At 43.1% G+C, this 20,456-nt stretch overlaps 1 protein-coding gene across 1 annotated transcript in view; it reads left to right on the top strand.

The window, feature by feature from the left end:
- Positions 1 to 14,813: 14,813 nt before the first annotated feature.
- CYP27A1 (cytochrome P450 family 27 subfamily A member 1) overlaps positions 14,814 to 20,456 on the top strand; it is a 33,467-nt gene continuing 27,824 nt past the window's right edge. The window contains exon 1 of the mRNA XM_016196874.2: positions 14,814 to 15,083. Within this exon, the coding sequence (XP_016052360.2) occupies positions 14,814 to 15,083 (270 nt within the window). The remainder of the gene's footprint in view (positions 15,084 to 20,456) is intronic.

Genomic DNA, 20,456 nt, shown 5'->3' with positions numbered 1-20,456 from the left:
AACAGGGCGAGGGATCAAACCCGTGACCCTTTGGTGCACAGGCCAACGCTCTAACCAAAGAACCACACTGGCCAGGGCAGCAAGCAGTCTTAATGTTGTTCTTGGCAGATCTTTCATAACTGAAAGAATACCAGAAGGATCAGCAACAGGGTAGTTGTTTTCAATACCCATTTATGCTTTTATTATGTAATAGACTGAGACACAATAGCTAGAGACTGTCCTGGCAAAAGCCAACACAATTTTAAAAAGATATTTAAGTTTCAATTAGTAAACTAGGGCGATCAAAGCCTACTTCATAGGGTAGTTAGGAGAGTCAGAGAAAATATGTAAAGCACCTAGAAAAGTACCTGATAAATACTTTTAAAATATATTCTAAAACAGACAAAATTTGTAACACTACAGAAAGCATTTCTTCAAAAAGTAATTGTAACAGCATGTTACTATTACAAAACTGATAAAATATCCTTTGATTCTATCCATGGAATACCAAACTTGCGGATTTAATCAAGATAATTAGCTTTGAAAGGTTAGTTGTCCTAACATTACCCTAACAGTTGTCAGGGAAATGCAATTAAAATTATAATGACACAGGTTCAGACATTTGGTGTATATGCCTGGCTAAGGAGCCAGTGGGGTGAAGCCACCATCTGTGGGATTATCTCTTAAGTCAGAAGCCACCCAGTCAGAATGATAGGGCAGAGTGGCTGAGCTTCAGCTTGCTGGTACCCCACTGTTCCTGCAGGCAGGTAGTCAAGTGCTCCCCAGGTGGTGCAGGGGCATCCTTGACAGTCCTGAGCAGAGAGCTCTAGAGAAACAGCCAAGCAGGAAAGGGGGCTGCCCCTCACATCTAATGCAATGCATGTTCTTGGGGAACCTGGTGCTAAGCCATAGACCTGCTTCTGGGTCAGTGTTGCTATGTAGCAGAGCCACAGTAGATCCCTCACTGTAATCTATTGAGAGCCAGCCCTCAACACAAGGGTTTGAAGGAAAACAACACCGAACAACTAAAGAAGCAAACAAAACGAAAAAAAGCTATGAGACAGCAGTTACACAATAGAACCACCCAAGTAAGGAAGCTTGAAAATACCAAGTGTCAGGATAGGGCGCAACTGGGCCAGGCTCATTGCTGGTGGATACATTAATTAGTAAACAGTGTAGTAGTTTTTTATAAAGTGAAATACTTTTAAATATGACCCAGCAATTAGCTCCTGCATGCAGATGTTCACAGAAGCTTTATTCATAACAGTAACAACTTGGAAACAACAACTCCAGTATTCAACTAGTGAATGAACAGGCAAGCTGTTATGTATCTGGTCACCACCACTTAGGTATAAAAAAGGAACAAACGGATACGTGGGACAACATGAATGAATGAATCTCATAGAGTGTTATGCTAAGTGAAAGAAGCCAGAAACAAGATTACATATTTTATAATCCCATTTATATAACATTCTAGAAAAGGCAAACAGTAGTGACAAAAAGCATATCAGTGGTTGCCAGGACTATAGACGAGGCAGGGGATTGACTATAGAGGGGAGCATTGGAAATATTCTGTAGCTTGACTGTGCATTTGTCCAAACTCATCAAATTATACACTTAGGGCAGATGAGTTGTACTGTATGCAAGTAAATAGATTTGACTTTTTAAAAAGGACAAGGAGCATCATGACACATGCAAATTAAAACCACAATGAGATAACACTACAAGAGTTAAGGCGATCAAGACCAAGTGTTGCAGAGGACATGCAGCAATTGAGGCTTTCACATATGACTGGTGGCTGAGAGTAAAGTGTTGTAATTACTATGGGATGCTAGAAGTTCATAAATTAACATGTTTACCTATGACTCAGCAATTCCACTCTTAGTCTACCCTCATTCCCTCGCAAATGAAATCAGATGTCCACCAAAAACATTTATTGCAGCTTTATTCATAATAAAAATTTGGAAACAACCCAAATGCCTCTCAACAGATAAACTGGTTTGGAATGCTGCTCAGCAATAAAAAGAAACAAACTACAGCCTCACAGAAAATGTTGGCCCTACAAAAAATGTTAAAGGGACTTCTTTAAGCTGAAAAAAATGGTTCTAATTACAAGAAATCATACAAAAGTAAAAATCTCACTGTAAAAACTACAGTAAAGGTAGTGAATGAATAACTTACAAAGCTAATATAAACATTCAAAAGACAATAATAAAGTTAAAACTACAATACTAAAGGACATAAAAATGTAAAAATTAACATTTAAAAACAATGGAGAGAAGTCAAAATATAGAGTTTTGGAATGTGTTCAAATTTAAGTGGCTTTCAACTTAAAATTGACTTACATACATAGGATGTCATATGTGAAACAGCAACCAAGAAGCAAAAAACTTACAGTAAATACACAAAAGAAAGTGAAAAAGGAAGCTAAGGGTAACATTAAAGAAAGTCATCAAACCACAAGGGAAGAAAGGAGAAAGGAGCAGAGAGGAACTACAAAAACAGCCAGAAACAATTATGAAAATGACAGTAAGTACATACCTTGCAATAATTACTTTAAATGTATAGGGACTAAATTCTCAAATCAAAAGATGTAGAACGGCTGTTTGGACTAGAATAAAAAACAAGACTAATTCGCCGCCTACAAGAGACTCACTTCAGAATTAAGGACATAGAGTGAAAGTGAAGGGACAGAGAAAGATATTCCATGCAAGTGGAAATGAAAAGAAAGCTGGTGTAGTTATGTCAGACCAAGTCAACTTGAAAAGTAATACTGTAACAAAAAAACCCAGCAGGAACATTACATGATGATAAAGGTGGGAACCCTGAGGGGGGAAAAAGACACCTACTAAGAAAGGTTCTTAATGGCTAACTGGGCTCAAACTTTCAAAAGAAACAGAGCCTAACAGCCACTTCCGCACAGGGTCTTCTCACACAAGCTGCACTTCAAGGAGAAGGTGGCGCTGAACCGCCCGCCGCTGCGGTGACCCGCCTGCCTGCACTGTTTCTGCCGGCGGAGCCAACTCATAAAGGGGTTCCCGGAATCCTACTTCAACCAATAAGACCGAGGCTTTCCTTATCCAATCCAAGCTGTGCAGCTCTAGCCAATCAGAGCGGCTCTATTCTGACCAATCAGGACAGTGCCTTTTGGACCAATCAAATCCTGAGGATTTTGGAGTCCTGTCCTATAAGCCAGCCCTCCCCAGACTGATAGCACACTTTCCATTTCCAGGGGATCTCAGAAGATTGCGTCTTTTGGTTGTGCTGAACCAGCAAAGACATCTCTGAGAGGGGCTTGGCCCCAGAGCTGGTCTACAGCCATGCTGTTTTCACAGTTGTCCTCTATCACAATTAAACAGTTTTGCACTGAATAAAGTTTCCTTCCTCTCTGAACCCCAAACTTGGGACTCCGGGTTGAATTGGTGTCAGACCATCGGTTGACAAAGGGATCAATCCAGCAAGAAGATACAACATTTATAAATATATATGCACCCAACATAGGAGTACCAAAATATATATGGCAAATATTGACAGACCAAAGGAAGCAATTGACAGCAAAACAGTAACATCCCATTTAGATCAATGGATAGATTATTCAGACAGAAAATTAACAAGGAAACATTAAAATGACACGTTAACAAATCATAGGGCCTTGAAGACACATTAGACCCGATGGACTTATATGATATATGCAGAATATTCTACCCCAAAGCAGCAGAAATACATATTTTTCTCAAGTGCACATGGAACATTCTCCAGGATAGAGCACATGTTTGGCCACAAAACCACAAAACAAGTCTCAATAAATTCAAGGAGATTGAAATAACGCCAAGCATATTTTCCAACCACATGGTATAAAACTAGAAATCAATTACAAGAAGAAAACTGGAAAAACTACAAAAATGTGGAAATTAAATAATATGCTACCGAACAACCAATATGTCAAAAAAGAAATCAAAGGAGATATCAAAAAATACCTAGCGACAAATGAAAACAGAAATACAACATACTATAATTTATGTGATGCAGCAAGATCACTGCAATACAGGCCTGCCTCGAGAAACAAGAAAAACCCCAAATAAACAATCAGATTTTACACCTAAAAGAACTAGGAAAAGGAGAACAAATGAGGCCCAAAGTTAGTAGAAGGAAGGAAATAATGGTAAGAATGGAAATAAATGAAATAAAGACTAAAAGGACAATAGAAAAGGTCAGTGAAAGTACGGGCTGGTTTTTTGAGGATACACAAAATTAACAAACTTTTAGCTAGGCTCTCCAAGAGGAAAAGAGCGAGAGTTCAGATAAAATCAGGAATGAAAGAGAAGTAGCAGCGGATACAGCAAAAACACAAAGGATCATAAGAGGCTCTTAGGAACAGTTATATGCCAATAAATTGGACAACCTGGGAGAAATAGCTAAACTAGAAACATAAAATCTTATAAGACTGAATCATGGAGAAAAAGAAAAGCTGAGTACATGGATTACTAGCAAGGAACTTTATTGCTATCAGTAATAAAAAGCCTCCCAACAAAAGTTCAGGATCAGATGGCTTCACTGTCAATTCCAGCAAATATTCCAAGATTTAATACCTGTCCTCCTCAAACGCGTCCAAAAAATTGAAGAGGAGGGAAAACTTCCAAACTCATTTTATGAGGTAGCATTACCCTGATATCAAAACCAGATAAAGATACCACACAAAAAGAAAATTGCAACAACATGGATGAATCTCAAAAACATTATGTTGAGTGAAAGAAGCCAGGCACAAAAGAATACATACTGTATAATTCCACTTTCACAGAATTAAGGAATGCACACACGTACTGCCCTGTTTCCTAGTACTTGGTAGCAGTTGCTGATTTCAGAAATCAATAGGAAGACCTGCATTGAAGGAAGGATGAAATCTGAAGCCAAAAAAGAGGCAAGAATACTAAGATATTAACAGATGTGACAGTGAATTCATCATGTGATCAAGGGCACCCTGACAGTTCATAAAATAATAATTTATAAGTGATATTTTAGTGTCTTTGCTCATATAATGTATTTCTTATATGTTTCCCTCATTGAGAATGATGAAATAAACATGACCAGATAAAAGTACCTGCCAGCTGTCAAATGGGGTTTCCAACATCATTATTCAAATTTTATTTATGGCACATCCCCAGGTTGTGGGTTTGGAAAGGGAGGTGGGTTCTTCAGTTTTATTCTTGATCTCTCATTCGCTCTAGCGGAACCCTTCATCATGGGTCCAGCCAATCTTGTACTATGTTACACACTTCTAGAGTGGGGAATCTTGGGGGTACAAATTATGTGCACAGGTAGGAGCATGGACGGAGAACCCAGCTCGGCTTGATGGAATGCCATGCCCAGGTTCCCACCTAACCGCTCTCTACTTCAGCCCCAGGCTGGTCTTGGTCTCCCTCCCTCCCTCCTTCCTTCCTCTTTCTCTATACTTTTTTATGGTCATAAAATATGTATAACAAAACTTGCCATTTTAACCATTTAAATGTACAATTCAGTGGCATTATATTTACAATGTTACACAACCATGATCACTACTTACTTCCAAATATTTCATCACCCCGAACAGAAACTCTGTACCCATTAAGTAATAGCTCCCCATCCTCCAATGTCATCCCCTAGTAACCTCCAGTCTGTCTCTCTCTACAAATTTGCCTACTCTAAGTATTTCATTTCAGTGGAATCATACAGTATTTCTCCTTTTATGTCTGGCTATTTCACTTCGCATAATGTTTTCAGTGTTCCTGTTGTAGTATGTATTGGAACTTCGTTTCTTTTTATGGCTGAATAATATTCCATCGTCTGTATATTCCACTTTTTGTTTATCCATTCTTCTGTTGACAGACACTTGAGTGGTTTCCACCTTTTGGCTCTTGTGAGTAATACTGCTATGAACACTGACATACAGGTATCTGTTTCAGTCCCTGTTTTGAATTACTTGAAGTATATAACCTAAAAGTGGAATTTCTGGGTTACATGTTTATTTTATGTTTAACTTTTTGGGGAAATACCAAAGCGTTTTCTACAGCAGCTGCAGCATTTTGCATTACCACCAGCGATGTACGAGGGTTGTTTTCTTCACATCCTTGCCAACCAACATTTATTTCAATTTTGTTGTTTTAAATATGTCTTTATTGATTTCAGAGAGAGGAAGGGAGAGGGAGAGGGAGATAGAAACATCAGTGATGAGAGTCATTGATCGGCTGCCTCCTGCACGCCCCTGACTGGGGATCAAGTCTGCAACCCGGGCATGTGCCCTGGCTGGGAACAGAACTAGTGACCTCTTGATGCATGGTATTATGCTCAACCACTGAGCCACACTGGCCAGGGCTCTTTGATCCATTTGAGGTAACTTTTGTTTAAGGTTTTGTTTATGGTTTAAGGTAGAGTCGAACTTCATTATTTCACATTAGGATATCCAGTTTTCCCAACACCATTTGTTGGAGAGCTCATTCTTGCCCCATTCAATGGTTTTTCACCCTTGTGGAAAATCAACTGACCAAAAATGTGAGGGTTTATTTCTAGGCTCTCCATTCTATTCCATTGGTCTATATGTCTAACTTTATGCCAGTAGCACTCTGTTTTTATCATTGTAGCATTGTAGTAAGTTTTGAAATCAAGAAGTGTGAATCCCCTGACTGGTCTTCTTTTTTAGGGTTGTTTTGGCCATTCTGGGTCCCTTGAAATTCCATATGAGTTTTCAGATAGGTTTTGCCATTTCTGCAAAAAAAAGGAAAAAAAAAGAAAAGTTATTCTGATTTTGAGAGTGATTGCATTGAATTTGAATATAGCTTTGGGTAATACTGTCATCTTAATAATATTGTTTTCTAATCCATGGATATGACATGTCTTTGCATTTATTTAGGTCTTCTTTAAAATTTTCAGTAATATTTTATGTTTTCAGTGTACAAGTCTTGTGCCTCCTTGGTTTATTTTATTTCTAAGCATTTTATTTACTTTGGTGCTATTGTAAATGGAAATGTTTTCTTTGTGGCTTGTTCATTGCTGGTGTATAGAAATGCAACTGGGTTTTGTGTGTTGATTTGGTATCCTGCAATTTTGCCTCACGGTGTTTTTGAGCATTGCCTGCCAAATACCCACCCTGATCTGGCTATGAGATAGGCAAACTGGAGACAAGCACTTTGCATCAGTCCTTCAGGCAACTCCAGACAGGTCAGAACAAACAATTTGTGAATAAAGTCTACTGTGCTCCCTCCAGAACCAGGGCCCAGGGCCCCACACTAGCTGCTATCTTCAAGACTGCCACCCCACTGAGAAGGGGGGGGGCAAGGACAAGTAAAAATGCCCCAAAGCTTTCCTACTGATTTTAAGTTGTGTTTTTCATGATTGAGCATTCACTTGGTTGCTGTAAACTTTTGACTGTTTTTCAGAGTTTTGACAAAGTTATTCTGACAATTTCTGAGTGTTTTCCTGATGTTTCTGTGAAGGGATGGGCATTTGAAGCAGCCTACTCCGCCATTTTACTGACACCCCCTTTATCTTTTTAATGTAAAGTTTTAATTGCTATACAGCATGTAGAAAGGTGCACAAATCATAAGCGTACAGTTCGATGAATTTTTATGATGTGTGCAAAGCCATGAAACCAGCACTCAGAACAATAAATAGGTATAATCAGAACCCAGAAGCTCCCTTGTGCTCCCTTCCAATTGCTAATCACTGCCTTCCCATCCCAGAGAAACCATGATCTTAACTTCCAGCATCATACACCACTTTCATCTGTTTTTAAACAATATGTAAATGGAATCACGCAGTATGTTGTCCTTTGTGTCTGGTTTCTTTCAGTCAACATTATAATAGTGAGATTTACTCGTGTGTAGTTTCAGTTCATTCCTTCTCATCATTGTATGTAATTCCATTGTATGAATATGTTACAATTTACTATTTATTCTACTGTCATAAGTATTCGAGTGCTTTTTAGGTGGGGACCATCACAAACAGTACTAAGAACATTCTCATTCACATCTTTTGGTGAGCATGTGTATATTTACACATCTCTTGGATTTGTACCCAGGAGTGCAATTACAGTGCCATTGGGTGGGCACCGTCCAGCTTTCATAAACGTGGCTAGATTTCCATAGTACTTGTAGCGGTTAACACGTTACCAGCCGTGTAGGAAGGTCTCGGAGTGGAGCAACACTTGAGTATTTGTAATTTTAGAGTTTCTAATTTTATTCACTTGCCTTTGTAATTTTACTCATTCTGGTGGGAGCATAGGGTCATCTCATTGTGGTTTTACATTGCCTTTCCCTGATGGCTAGTGTGGGAGACTGTTTTTTCCCCAAAGGTGGCTGCAACAGTTTCTTTCAACACACGTGCAGCTCTGCCAGGGACCTTGCCGCTGTTCCATTAGGAAATGGAGTCTGACTTCCCTCCCCTTGGACCTGGGAGAGCATCAGACTAAAGAATACAGCAGAAGTGATGCTGCAGTACTTTTGAAGCCGGGTCATAAAAGATCGTTCCGCTTCTGCCTTATTCTCTGGAACATTTATGTTTGAAGCCCTGGGCTGCTATGTAGTAAGTCATACTGCTCTGAGGCTGCCATGCTATAGGAAGCCAGGTCACAAGGACAGGCCACATGGAGACACTCTGGACAACAATCCTTGTCTCTGAGTCATCAGGTGCTTTCAGATTCTTTCTTCAGCCTTTGAGTCTCTCTAGCTGAGGTCTCTGACATCATTGAACAGAAACAAGTCATCCCCACTGTGCCCATTCCAAATCCTTGGCTCACAGATTTGGACTCTTAATAAAATGATTGTTGTAAGTTGCTGAGTGTTTGCGCAGTTTGTTATGCAGCAATAGCAAAAGTCTAACACAAATGATTGGTTTTACTACATATGTGACTTGGGGCAATTATTCTTATTTAATAGTTGAGAACTGAGGCTCACTCAAGAGGTTATATAACTTGCCCCAAATCTCATAGCTGGTAACAAAGCCAGGACTGGAACTTATGAATGACTGTAAGGCCATGCAGCCTATGTTCTTTACTGTTGTGAACATTTGAGAGAGTGGGGTGGGGGAAAGAGAGAGATCAACTGTTGAAATGGTTTTATAACTTGTTTTGTTTCTTCTTAATGCAACATTGTGAGCATTTTAGTAAAACCCATGCTCTTATCACTATATCATGCTGTACCTTATTTCAATAAATTCCTTTGTTTCAAGATAGAGAGCCCCATTCAGGAGTCTGAGTATAACAACACCCCCAGATGCTCCCTTTTAATTGACTGGCCCTCCCCCATTAAGAAAGTAGTGGTTAGAGTATTTCATCTCATTCCCTTTGGGGAGAGACTGACATATCAGAGAACAAAGCAGTGAATTCCTGGTTGGGATAACAGTGAGCTACTACTCCCAGAGATGCTCAAGTCACTAGGGCTGGAGAGAACTGTCTGGTCTAGGCAGATATTGTGCAGGGCTTGGCAAGAGAACCTTCCTTCCATCACCCGGCCTCTGGTGGACTCCTCTCAGCTTCCCATTTCTGCGGTAGAAATGGTTGTATGACCTAGTCCTTCCCTTCTCACTTCAAATCTAATGGAAAGAGCGTTAAACTCGGTAACTGAAGCCCTGGGCTCAAAGTCTGGCTCTGCCACTTACTGTTGCTTTTACATCTCTGAATTTCATTTTCTTATCTGGAGGAGAAATAATGATTTCTAACTATTCCAGGAATCTGTGTTATTCAAATAAACCTCTGTGAGCAGGGAGTCTTTTTATAAAGAGGCAGTATATTTGTTTGCTAGGACTGCCATAACAAAAAAGGACCACAGACTGGGTGGCTTAATAAACAGGAATGTAGTTTCTCACAGTTCTGGAGGCTGGAAGTCTGCAATTAGGGTGTCAGCAGGGTTGGTTTCTTCTAAGAGCTCTCTCCTTGGCTTGTAGATGGCCCTCCTCCTCAGATGTTTTCACTTGGTCCTCTCTGTATGTGTGCTTTTGTTCAAATCTCTTTTTATAAGGATGCCAGCCATATTTGTTTAGGGCCCACTTGACTTCATTTTACTTTAATTATCTCTTTAAAGGCCATATCTCCAAATACAGTCACATTCTGAGGTACTGGGTTTAGGACTTCAACATATGAATTTTGAGGGCACACAATTCAGCCCAGAAAGAGCAGCATTTCAAACAGGATCGCACTGGCACAGGAACAGGCAGAGAAAAAATTGGAACATAATAAAGCAGAGGCTGAAAACTAGCACACACAGATTTTGTTCGGCCTGATTAATTTTTAAAAGATCTCCAGCTGTTTTCACATAAAAATCCTGATTTTTGGCTTTTCTTAAAAAAATCCAAAGTTCTAGCAACACCAACAACTGGCCAGAGTTGGGTGGTAGCTGCCCTGGGGCTGTCTAATTTACCCCAATTCCCACCACTCCTCTAATCTGGTCTCTGGCCTGGTCTGTTGCATTTCAAACTATTTTGATTTTTGACCTCTGGGACAAAGAGTACAGAAATAGGTCCAAATATATATTAGAACTGATGAAAAGATGTATATGGTATTACAAACCTCTGGGGAAGCATTGTATGGAAAAATGGGCCACACCATCTCACCACCAATCAGAGGATAATTGTTGACCTGAAAGAATTGAATGAAGGCAGGTGCCTTTCCCTGGGTATCAGAGGGTGTAGTCATTAGAGCTAGTGTAGACCTGTGACGCAGCGGGTCTCCTGCACACCCAAGAAAAGCAGAAGAGAAACTAACTGTTTTGTTCTTTAGCAAAATAATTTCTATTCACTGATTCAGTATGGGTTTAGACTGTACAGTTTTAGGGGAAGAAAAGTAATTTATCTAGGATGAAATGCTTACTTTTATAGGTCAACCAATAGAGGAACCAAACCAGCTGCCTTGTCATCTTGCTCATGGGTGCAAATATTGTCAATAAAACAGGAACTGAAGGTCCTTCTTCCCTGTCTCCCAGGTGCTGGGTGCCCACCTGTGCCACAGCTGTGGGACCACTGGCTGAACCCCAGGGTTGGATGAGGCTACCAAAGTAGGACTCAGAACCTTATCTGAAGAAGGGAACCCAGGGTCCCTGGGGAAAGAAGTGAGGCTCTCCTGAGGAAGAGAAGGTGAAGTTTGCCACTTTGAGACTTGAAGAAGAGAATGCAAGAGGGACATGAACAAATGCAGTGCTGGAGAACCCAGTTAGGAAGCTGGTGAGGTCGAAGCTACCAGCTGCCTACCCTTGTGGAGCTCAAGGTAGAAGTGAGGTTTGGCATGTTTGATTTCCTGAGTAGTAAATCCCCTCTGGAAATGTCCTAACCTCTTGCTAAAGGAACATGTGCCTTCTGGTATGTTGGTCTTGTGAAATGCTAAAGAGACAGAGTGGTATGCAGTGGCAGTGTCTGTTCTTGTCATCTCCTCCTGGCCTCTGGTGAAGGTGGAGGGTCATCCTAGGGGAGACTGTGACTCTGAATTCAAGGTGGTCATTGCAGTATCAGAGGATGATGCAGAGCCAGCTCCAGAAAGCTACTTGGCACCAAAGGAATGTACTGGAGTGAAATGGAAGGTCAGATCTGCTAAGTCCTGTAATATAATTTATTATTATTTTTTAAAATCTGCACCCTAGGATATTTTTTCCACTGCTTTTCAGAGAGAATGGAAGAGAGAGAGAGAAACATCAATGTGAGAGAGACACATTGATTGGTTGCCTCCCACACATGCCTAGACCAAGGATGGAGCCTGCAACCGAAGTACGTGCCCTTGGCTGGAATAAAACCCAGGACCCTTCAGTCCGAGGGCCAAAGCTCTAACCACTGAGCAAAACCAGCTAGAGCTAAGTCCTGTAATTTAAAGAATGCCGTTCCCAGATAGATGAGGGCACCCAGAAATCTCCCGAGCTATTATTTAATAAATGATGTTGGAATAATTAGAATATATATTAAGATTTTAGGTCACACCAAAACCAAAAATTAAGTCCACATGGATTAAATTGTTAACTGTGGGGGAAAAAATAGCATGTAAAAATGAAACTATCAAATGTAAGGTAAAATATAGGAGGTTTATTTCCTCTAATAATCTTGGGGCAATCTAAAGCAAGATATGAAACCCAGAAGTTGTAAAAGGACAAAAATGCCAGATTGAACCACACATAAATTAAGAAAAGATACCCTAAACACAGTCAAGAATAGGGGGGACACACTGTCAGGAGAAAATACTTTATCTATATACAAAGTATATATATGTAATCAAAGGTTAATCTCTCTAAATAGAAAAAGAACACCAACAAAACAATCAGAAAAGAAAAACAACCCCACAGAAAAAACTCAAATGATGTGACTAAGGACTTCACAGAGGAAAGAGAAATGGTCAATAAGCATGTTTAAAAAAACCCTAAGCCTTTATAATATTTAAAGGGATTCACATTAAGGTATCAACATGATATTTTTTCACCTACCAGTAAAAAAAAATTATATAAATATAGAACAAAGCCTGAAAGAATATACACCAAACTATGGACAGTGCTTCATTTTGAAGGAGTATAATTGGGGAAGCAGAGCAGGGGTCTTTCATTTTGTTACTTTATATAAATTTTTCAAGTGGTGGGATAATGGGTGATTTTTACTTTGGGGATTTTTTTTGTATAGTTACATTGAAAGCAGTGCAAACATAAATTTTCTACTTTGAGGAGGTTTGGAAATTTTTTGTTTATTTTAATTTTCAAAATCACAAAGTGTATGAGTTAATTAAATAATCAGTTCAGTTTTATCTACTCTCCCATCTCAACCCAAATTTTATGCACACAATTTGTCCTTGTAGTGAATTCATGGATATCTTCAATTATACATTTTCTACATCATACTTCCTTCTGGAGATCCGCCCCCCCCACCCAAAAAAAAAAGAAAGAAAGAAAAATTAAGGTGCTATATATATGTAAGGATTTTATTATTATTATTCTTTAAAAAATATGTTTTTATTGACTTGAGAGAGAGAGAGAGAGAGAGAGAGAGAGAGAGAGAGAAACATCAACCTGTTGCCTTTGGTACGAACCCTGACCAGGGACCGAACTCACCATGACCCAGAATCTAATGGAGAACCTTCAGCGCACAGGTTGATGCCCAATCAACTGAGCCACACCAGTCAGGGCAGGATTTAATGTTTTTAATACATTATTATTACTTTCACTAAAGTTCTTGACTCTAGTGAGCAAGATAATGAACAGCCAGACATCATTTTGGGAAACAAATTTTCAGAAAGTTCAAAAGAAAATGTCCTTGCTGTGTGACTTTTGGATAAGCCAGTTGACACCACAACCCCAAAAGGACACACTTGGAAAACTGCTGGATATTCTCCTGAGACCTTTCCCTGGGACTTCCCCTAAAATCTCCACCCTTAAACCCTTAAGACGGAGGACACAGCATGGTCTCCCTCCTAGGAGCACATCCTGCCTTTCCCCTCCTTCTCCCCCCCTTTACCTTCCTCACTTCTAAGCTCCAGAGGCCCTTCCTTTGCCTCTGTAACTTGTTTCTGTGAGTTTCTAAATAAATGTTCTCTTATAGTTTGAGTCTTGGCTCTGAATTCTTTCTTAGGCAGAGCTCAAGTACAGAGGTTGCTGAACTCAGGTCCCGTCTGACGCCATGGGTCTAACCCCTGGTGCTCTCCCTACTGCCCCCCAAAGTAGCAATGTTTGAACAGATAATGCCCAGAAAAGTTCCCAAACTGATGAAGACATGCAGTCACAGATTCAAGAAACTCTATGACCCCTAAGGGGTAAGTAAAAAGAAATCCACACCCAGTCATATCAGCTGTCAATCTAATTGTCCCTTTGAAGTTAATATGCCCTTTCCCCCCCTCTGGCTGCCTATAAATAATAAACTCTTCCACTGCTCTTAGAACAAGCCTCACTATTTTGCTGGTTGTGTCACTAATGGGTTGAATAATCTTTGATCCTGTGTTTATTTTATATTTGTATAAATCATGTTTTTTATTACTTTTTGAAGAGTATACTTTGAATATATATGAAACAAAGAATTCGTGAAACAATACTTTTGCTTCTTGCAATATTTTCTGTACTATTTTGTTGTTTTTCATCTTACTGAAAAATAATTCCGCTTGCACTCGCTAAGTGGTCTCAGCCTGCAGTGTGAAAAACCCGGCCTTCGCCAACTTGGGGCTGGGTTAGGGGTGAGGAGCGCCAAGGGCATTGGGCAGAATTGCATTTTAAAAGCCTATTTAAATTTGTTTGTTTGACTTTCCCCTCCAGGAATCAGATGACCTCGGACACTGGGCCGTTGCGTTTTATTTTCTCACTTCCCTCAGTGCTGGGACTCCGTGATGTGTGTGTGTGCGCGCGCGCGCGCGCGCGTGTGTGTGTGTGTGTGTAGGATGCCTTAAGAAAAGCCCGTTTAATTTCAGCAGCGGGTCCCCGGTGGCGACCCCGAAGGTGAGGCGAGGGCCGCCGCACTGGGTGGGGCCTCCCGGCCTCCGGAGCCTGCGGGACTTCCGAGAATCTTTTGCACTATTGCTGGGAGTTCGGACCAAGCGAACTTCAAGTTCTAGGAGTTCTCGGAAGTGCGATGCGGGGCGTCACGGAAGAGGCGGCCGCCGTCGGAGCTCTCCGGGTCTCCCCAAGCGCCCCTGCGCATCTTCGGCCATTGTGTTGGCCGGTCCCTTCCCCTTCGGTGCGTTCGCGGAGTCCGGTGGGAGGGAGTGGGCGCCGCGAGCGAAGGGAACGGTAAGGGGCCTGGCCGGCCTTTGCCCGGCCCTCCCCGGGAGCCCGGTGCCCTTGGACCCGCCCCTGCTGCTCCGTCTCCGGGCGGGTTCCCGGGGCTCGGCACTCGCGGCTCAAAGGCGCGGCGGCGTGGTCATGGCTCGCCTTGCTGCGGTGAGCTGCGCGAGGCTGCGGTGGGCGCTGCTGGGGACGCGGGCGGCCCGCCTCGGCCCCGGCCCACGCGGGGCCAGAGCCAAGGCCTCGCTCCCCAACGCCCTCCCCGCGGCCGAGGCTGCCGAGGCTCCGGAAACCGGGCCTGGCCACCGGAGGCTGCGGAGCCCGGAGGAGCTTTCGGGACCAGGGCAGCTGCAGTTCTTGTTCCAGCTGTTGGGGCGCGGCTACATCCTGCACCTGCACCAGCTCCAGGTGAGCGCGCGGGGCTCGCGGTGGGGACAGGGGGCGAGTGAGCGCTGCGACCGAGAGGCTGGGATGGGGAGGTGTTGGACAAAACGTGAAGAGCGTGCCAACTTGGCTGGGCACCCGGCTGGGGCTATGTAGGGTTCAGCACTGGGAACTGAACAGAGCAGGTCGAGGAGTGTTAAGAATTAGGAGGGCACCAGAAAGGAGGTGGCTCGGGAGGCTCGGTTTGAAGTGGTCAGAGCTTGAGAGAGGAGGGAACTGTCTTGGTAACAACGGCAGAAGCAACTGTTTAGGCTGCCAGATGTTATAGAACCACTATTTAATTCTGGGCTTATACTGGCTACCACAGACTTCTTCCAAAGGAAATGGCTTCAAGAGGATTATAGAGATTTAGCAATTAGCCTGGTAAATTGACCCTTAGGGGGGAAAAGGTGTCACTTCTCAGGGAGTGAAAGCAAAATCACAGACATTAAGGAAAAGGCTCCTGTTTTTGTTATTAAGAAATCAATTTCCAGCCCCAGCGGGCTTGGGTCAGTGGTTAGAGAGTGGGCCTGCAGACTGAAGGGTCCAGGGTTCGATTTCAGCCAAGAGCACCTACCTCAGTTGCAGGCTTAATCCCCACCCCACTCTGGGCATGTGCAGGAGGCAACCAATCCATGTGTCTCTCTCACATCAATGTTTCTCTCTCTCTCTCCCTTCCTTTCACTTTCACTTTCACTTTCTCTGAAAAGCAATGGAAGAAATATCCCTGGGCAAGGATGAAATAAATGAATAAATAAGTTTATTTTCAGTAAGAAGGATTATCCAATGGAGCACTGATATGAGACAGGGATGAATGGATAGCCCCCTGTCAATGGACAGAGACTGGGAAACCCAATATTGGTTAAGCTGGAGAAGTTTTTAGGAAATGAATCGAATTAATGCACGCACTCTGCTCCAGGCATTTTTCCAAGTGTTAGGATTCCATAAGATAAAGTCAACACCCTCGTGGGGTTTATATACTCCTTTGGGGGAATGGGGGTGTGTGTGTGTTACATTCCATTGACTTGGCTCCAGCTCCTGGTGACCCTATGAATGAGTGATGCCCACAATGTCCTGTCCTCAACAGCCCTGCTCTGCTCCTGTATTCTCATGCCCATGGCTTCTTTTATGGAGTCATTCCATTACATATTTGACCTTCCCCTTTTCCGGCCTTGGACTGGTTACCGTGTGGCTGTGCTGGGCAGTAGTCAAAAAAGAGGAGGAGCTGTGGGAACTGGCATAGGACAGGCCTTTGAGGAGATTAAGAGCCCTGGTTCCTCTGAATGTCCATGGTGGGCTCTTGAGCAGACATGGGGTGAAGCTGCCTTCTAAGGGATACTGTCCAGGTTATGGTGTGTCCAGTAGGGTGAATTAGACAGGAGAGGGCCTCAGGTGATGGAAACTTGGGTGTAGTAGTGTCTGAGCCATCCTCCAGAGAAAGCTGGAGTGGGAGTTGAGGATGAGGGAGAAAATAGTTCTGAGGGTTTGAAGGCCTAAACTGACTACAGTTTCTCTGCACCTGTCCAGGCTGCTGCTGCCTCCTCTGGGACCTTCCCTGTTGGGCTCATGTTTCTGAGACTTGGTGGGCTGGTCCTAAGTTACTCAGAGATGATTAAAAAATTATTCCCTTTGAGCATAGCTCTCAGGAACTAAATAATCCACGAAACCAGAGTCCTGTATACTTCCTCTGCTTGATTTTACCTCTAGAAATTTGAGAGGCCCAGTGAATGGTCCAGGATGGAGGCTAAGGATTTCATCATTTCTCAAGGGAAGATTACTGGGAGGTTTTGCTGAGGATTTTCTCTAGAACAGTAACTACTAAAGAAATTCTAGATGGCCCTGGGAGGAAGAGGAAGAAGCAGGAGAAAGCCAACTATGTGTGACCTTTTAAAGGAGAGGCCAAGCTAGGATTTAGGATAACCTTTATTCCAGCCTTTATATCCCAAAGATCTGGAGTCATATGAACCTGGGCTGTCCCATGGGAAAGATATTAGCCCTTCCTATACACTACATGTGGCCGGTGTGAGTTAATAAAGGGCAGAGTTCTGCACATCTATAAAACCCAGTTAATAATTCTATTGAGGAATAGCATGCATTCCAGCAACCCATTTTATATCAGTTCAAATTCATGTGGTTGCAACTCACACTGGCTTAAACTATAAAGCAGCTTTATTGGTTCATATAACCACAAAGTCTAATAGTTGGGTGCCCTTCAGGTATAGTTTTCTCTAGAGATTCATTAGATCACCAAAACAATAGCTTTGTTTTTCTGCAGTTCTCTTGGCTCTGCTGTCTTGCAGAAGTTAGTTGACTGGCTTGGGTTAATTGCCCATTCCTGAACACATCATAGTGGCCACAGGAATATTCTAATTAGCTTAGACTCATGCAGGCTCATCCCTAAAGCTGGGGTTGGGGTCTTTCCCTCTAAACCAGGTGTCCATTGTACAAGGAAGAGAAGTGGAATTGATATGGGAGCACCTGACCATAATGTTCCCTGCACCCTCAGCTGTCAAAAACTGAATATCCCACATAAAAGTCAAGTCAGCTTAGGGAGCATTGTAGGACTTAAGGGGGTCGTGTGGGAATTGGGACATGTGTAAATCATGTTAGTCCATAAATGCTACTTCCTTTCTCTTTCCTAACCAAAGTAATGTCAAGAGCATTGGAAAAATGAAATGTGAATATATGTTAAATTTATCTGATTTATATTAGGTTGGTGTCTTTTATAGATGCCACCCCTAAGAATGATGAAATCAGTTATCTATTCTGTAGCTCCTATGGTGGACTTCCTGGATTGTTGACCACCCCCCGCCCCTAATGCCCTGCACACATACTGATGATTTTATGTGTCATGCTTTTTTTATATAGTTACAAAATTTTTCTTGTGATGAGAACTTTTTTTTTAAATTAATCTTTATTGTTGAAAGTATTACAGGTGTCCCATTTCCCCCCCCAATTGACCCCCTCCACTTTGCTCCCACCCCTTCCCCAGGCCTTCACCCTGTTCTTGACTGTGTCCATGGGTTATGCATATAACTTCTTTGGTTATTCTCTTCCTACCCTCCACCCACCTTCCCTCTTTCCTCTGAAATATGGTCGTCTGCTGCATGCATCAATGTCTCTGGATCTATTTAGCTTGTCAGATTCTTTTGTTCATTAGCTTCTTCTTAAAGAAGACCCTTCAACATTTCCTGTAGTGCTGGTCTGGTGGTGATAAACTCCTTTAGCTTTTTCTTATCTGTGAAGCTCTTTACCTGACCTTCAATTTTAAATGATAACTTTGCTGGGTAGAGTAATCTTGGTTGTAGTTCCATGTTTTCCATCACTTTGAATATTTCTTGCCACTCCCTTCTGGCCTGCAAGGTTTCTGTTGAGAAATCAGCTGACAGTTGTATGGGTGCTCCCTTTGTAGGTAACTAACTGCTTTTCTCTTGCTGCTTTTAAGATTCTCTCTTTGTCTTTAACCTTTGGCATTTTAATTATGATGTGTCTTGCTGTGGGCCTCTTGGGGTTCCTCTTGTTTGGGACCCTCTATGCTTCCTGGACTTGTAAGTCTATTTCTTTCCCCAGGTAGAGGAAGTTTTCTGTAATTATTTTTTCAAATAGATTTTCAATTTCTTGCTCTTTCTTCCCCTTCTGGCACCCCAATAATATGAATTTTGGCCTCTTGAAGCTGTCCCAGAGGCTCCTTATACTATCTTCATATTTCTGGATTCTTTTTTCTTTTTTCTCTTCTGGTTGGGTGTTTTTTGTTTCCTCATGTTCCAAATTGCTGATTTGATTCTCAGCGTCCTCTACTCTACTGTTGATTCCATGTAAATTATTCTTCATTTCAGTTTGTGTAGTCTTCATTTCAAATTGGTACTTTATTATGTTATCGATTTTCTCAGTAATTTTTGTAATAGTATGCTTAAGCATACTTATAAACAAAATTTTGAATTCTGTATCTGTTAGCTTGCTTGGATCTACTTTATTTAGTTCCTCTTCTAGAGATTTCTTCTGTTCTTTCCTTTGTGACATGTTTCTTTGCCTCCACATTTTGGCTGCTTCCAGGTGTTTGTTTCTATGTATTTAGGTAGAGGTGCGATGTCTCCTGGAATTTGTAGAGTGGCTTTGTGTAGTAGGTGTCCTATAGGGTCCAGTGGCTCAGCCTCCCCAGTCACCTGAGCTGGGTCTTCTAGGTGCTCCCCTGTGTGGGCTGTGTGCTCTGATCTGTTGTAGTTGAGCCTTGGTTGCTGTTGGCGTCACTGGGAGGAATTGACCCTCAGGCCAGTCAGCTGTGAGGACCAGCTGAAACTACAGCCAAAGAGCTGCTGTGCTGGAGACACCTCTGTGGAGCAGGATTTACTTCAGTGGAGCTTTGGTGTTCATCGAGTGTGCCCCTTGTGTGTGTCACTCGTGGATGTGGTAGGGTTGTAATCCAGCGTGGTCGAGTCTGACCACCAGGTGCACTGTCTCTGGGGCCTCCCGGGAGGGGCAAAGTCAGCCTCTGCCAGTGCCTTGCCCAGGGCCACCCAGCATGAGCTGCACAGCAAACAGTAGTTGGCTGCTACCCAGGAGAGGCCAAGCTATGAGCCAGTGCAGGCTGCCGCTAGTTCCAGGCCTGGGGCCACTTATCAAGCCGTATGGGGCCCGCTGCTGCTTGTTTGAGAGATTTTAGGAAAGTCCTAAGCATAAGGCTCAAGAGGCCACTTGCACAGAAAAGCCACTGAAAATGGCCCGGATGAGCTGCAGGTGGGGAGGGGCGGGGCCTCCGGGAATCACGGGCGGGGCCAAAGGTGTGAGTCAGGTGCTGGTGATTCAAATATAGCGCCTGCCTGCCGGCTGTGTGGGAGGACTCACCACAGGAGCCATGGCCTCTGCCAGCCCTTCTGCCTGGGAGGAAGCTGCCCCTCCACCTCTCGCCCGGATCTCAGGCAGGTTAGTTCCTCCCCAAGTGTCCCAGGTCCTTTCTAGCTGCTTCCCCGCGATGGGCTCAGAGGGGGCGCGTCTGGGTCAGTCCGTGTGTGGGCGCATTGAGAGGAGCTGCTGGGGCTCCTGCAGCCTCCATGTCCCACAGCGACAGTCCCCGCTGTTTTTCAAACCCCGAAATTGTGGGGACTTCTCTTCCCGGCCCTGGAGCCCTGGGCTGGGGGCCTGATGTGGGCCTGGGTCCCCTCGCTCCTCCGGGAAACCTCCGCCGCTGAGATTCCCTCCCGGTTTTACCCCAAGGTGCTGGGTGTGGGCCCGGGGCCTGGTCTCCAGGATCCAGCCCCTGATTTGCCCTCGCCTCCGCCCCTCCTACCGGTCTCCGTGCTTCTTCAGGTCCTTGGTTGTGGGGCTTCTGTGCAGCTAGATTTCCGGGGGTTCTGAGTGATG

This window comes from Miniopterus natalensis, chromosome 8 (assembly GCF_054644295.1).
Source record: "Miniopterus natalensis isolate mMinNat1 chromosome 8, mMinNat1.hap1, whole genome shotgun sequence".
Taxonomy (NCBI): domain Eukaryota; kingdom Metazoa; phylum Chordata; class Mammalia; order Chiroptera; family Miniopteridae; genus Miniopterus; species Miniopterus natalensis.
The sequence above is the reverse complement of the archived record's forward strand: the minus strand, read 5'-3'. Positions and strand labels throughout refer to the sequence as shown.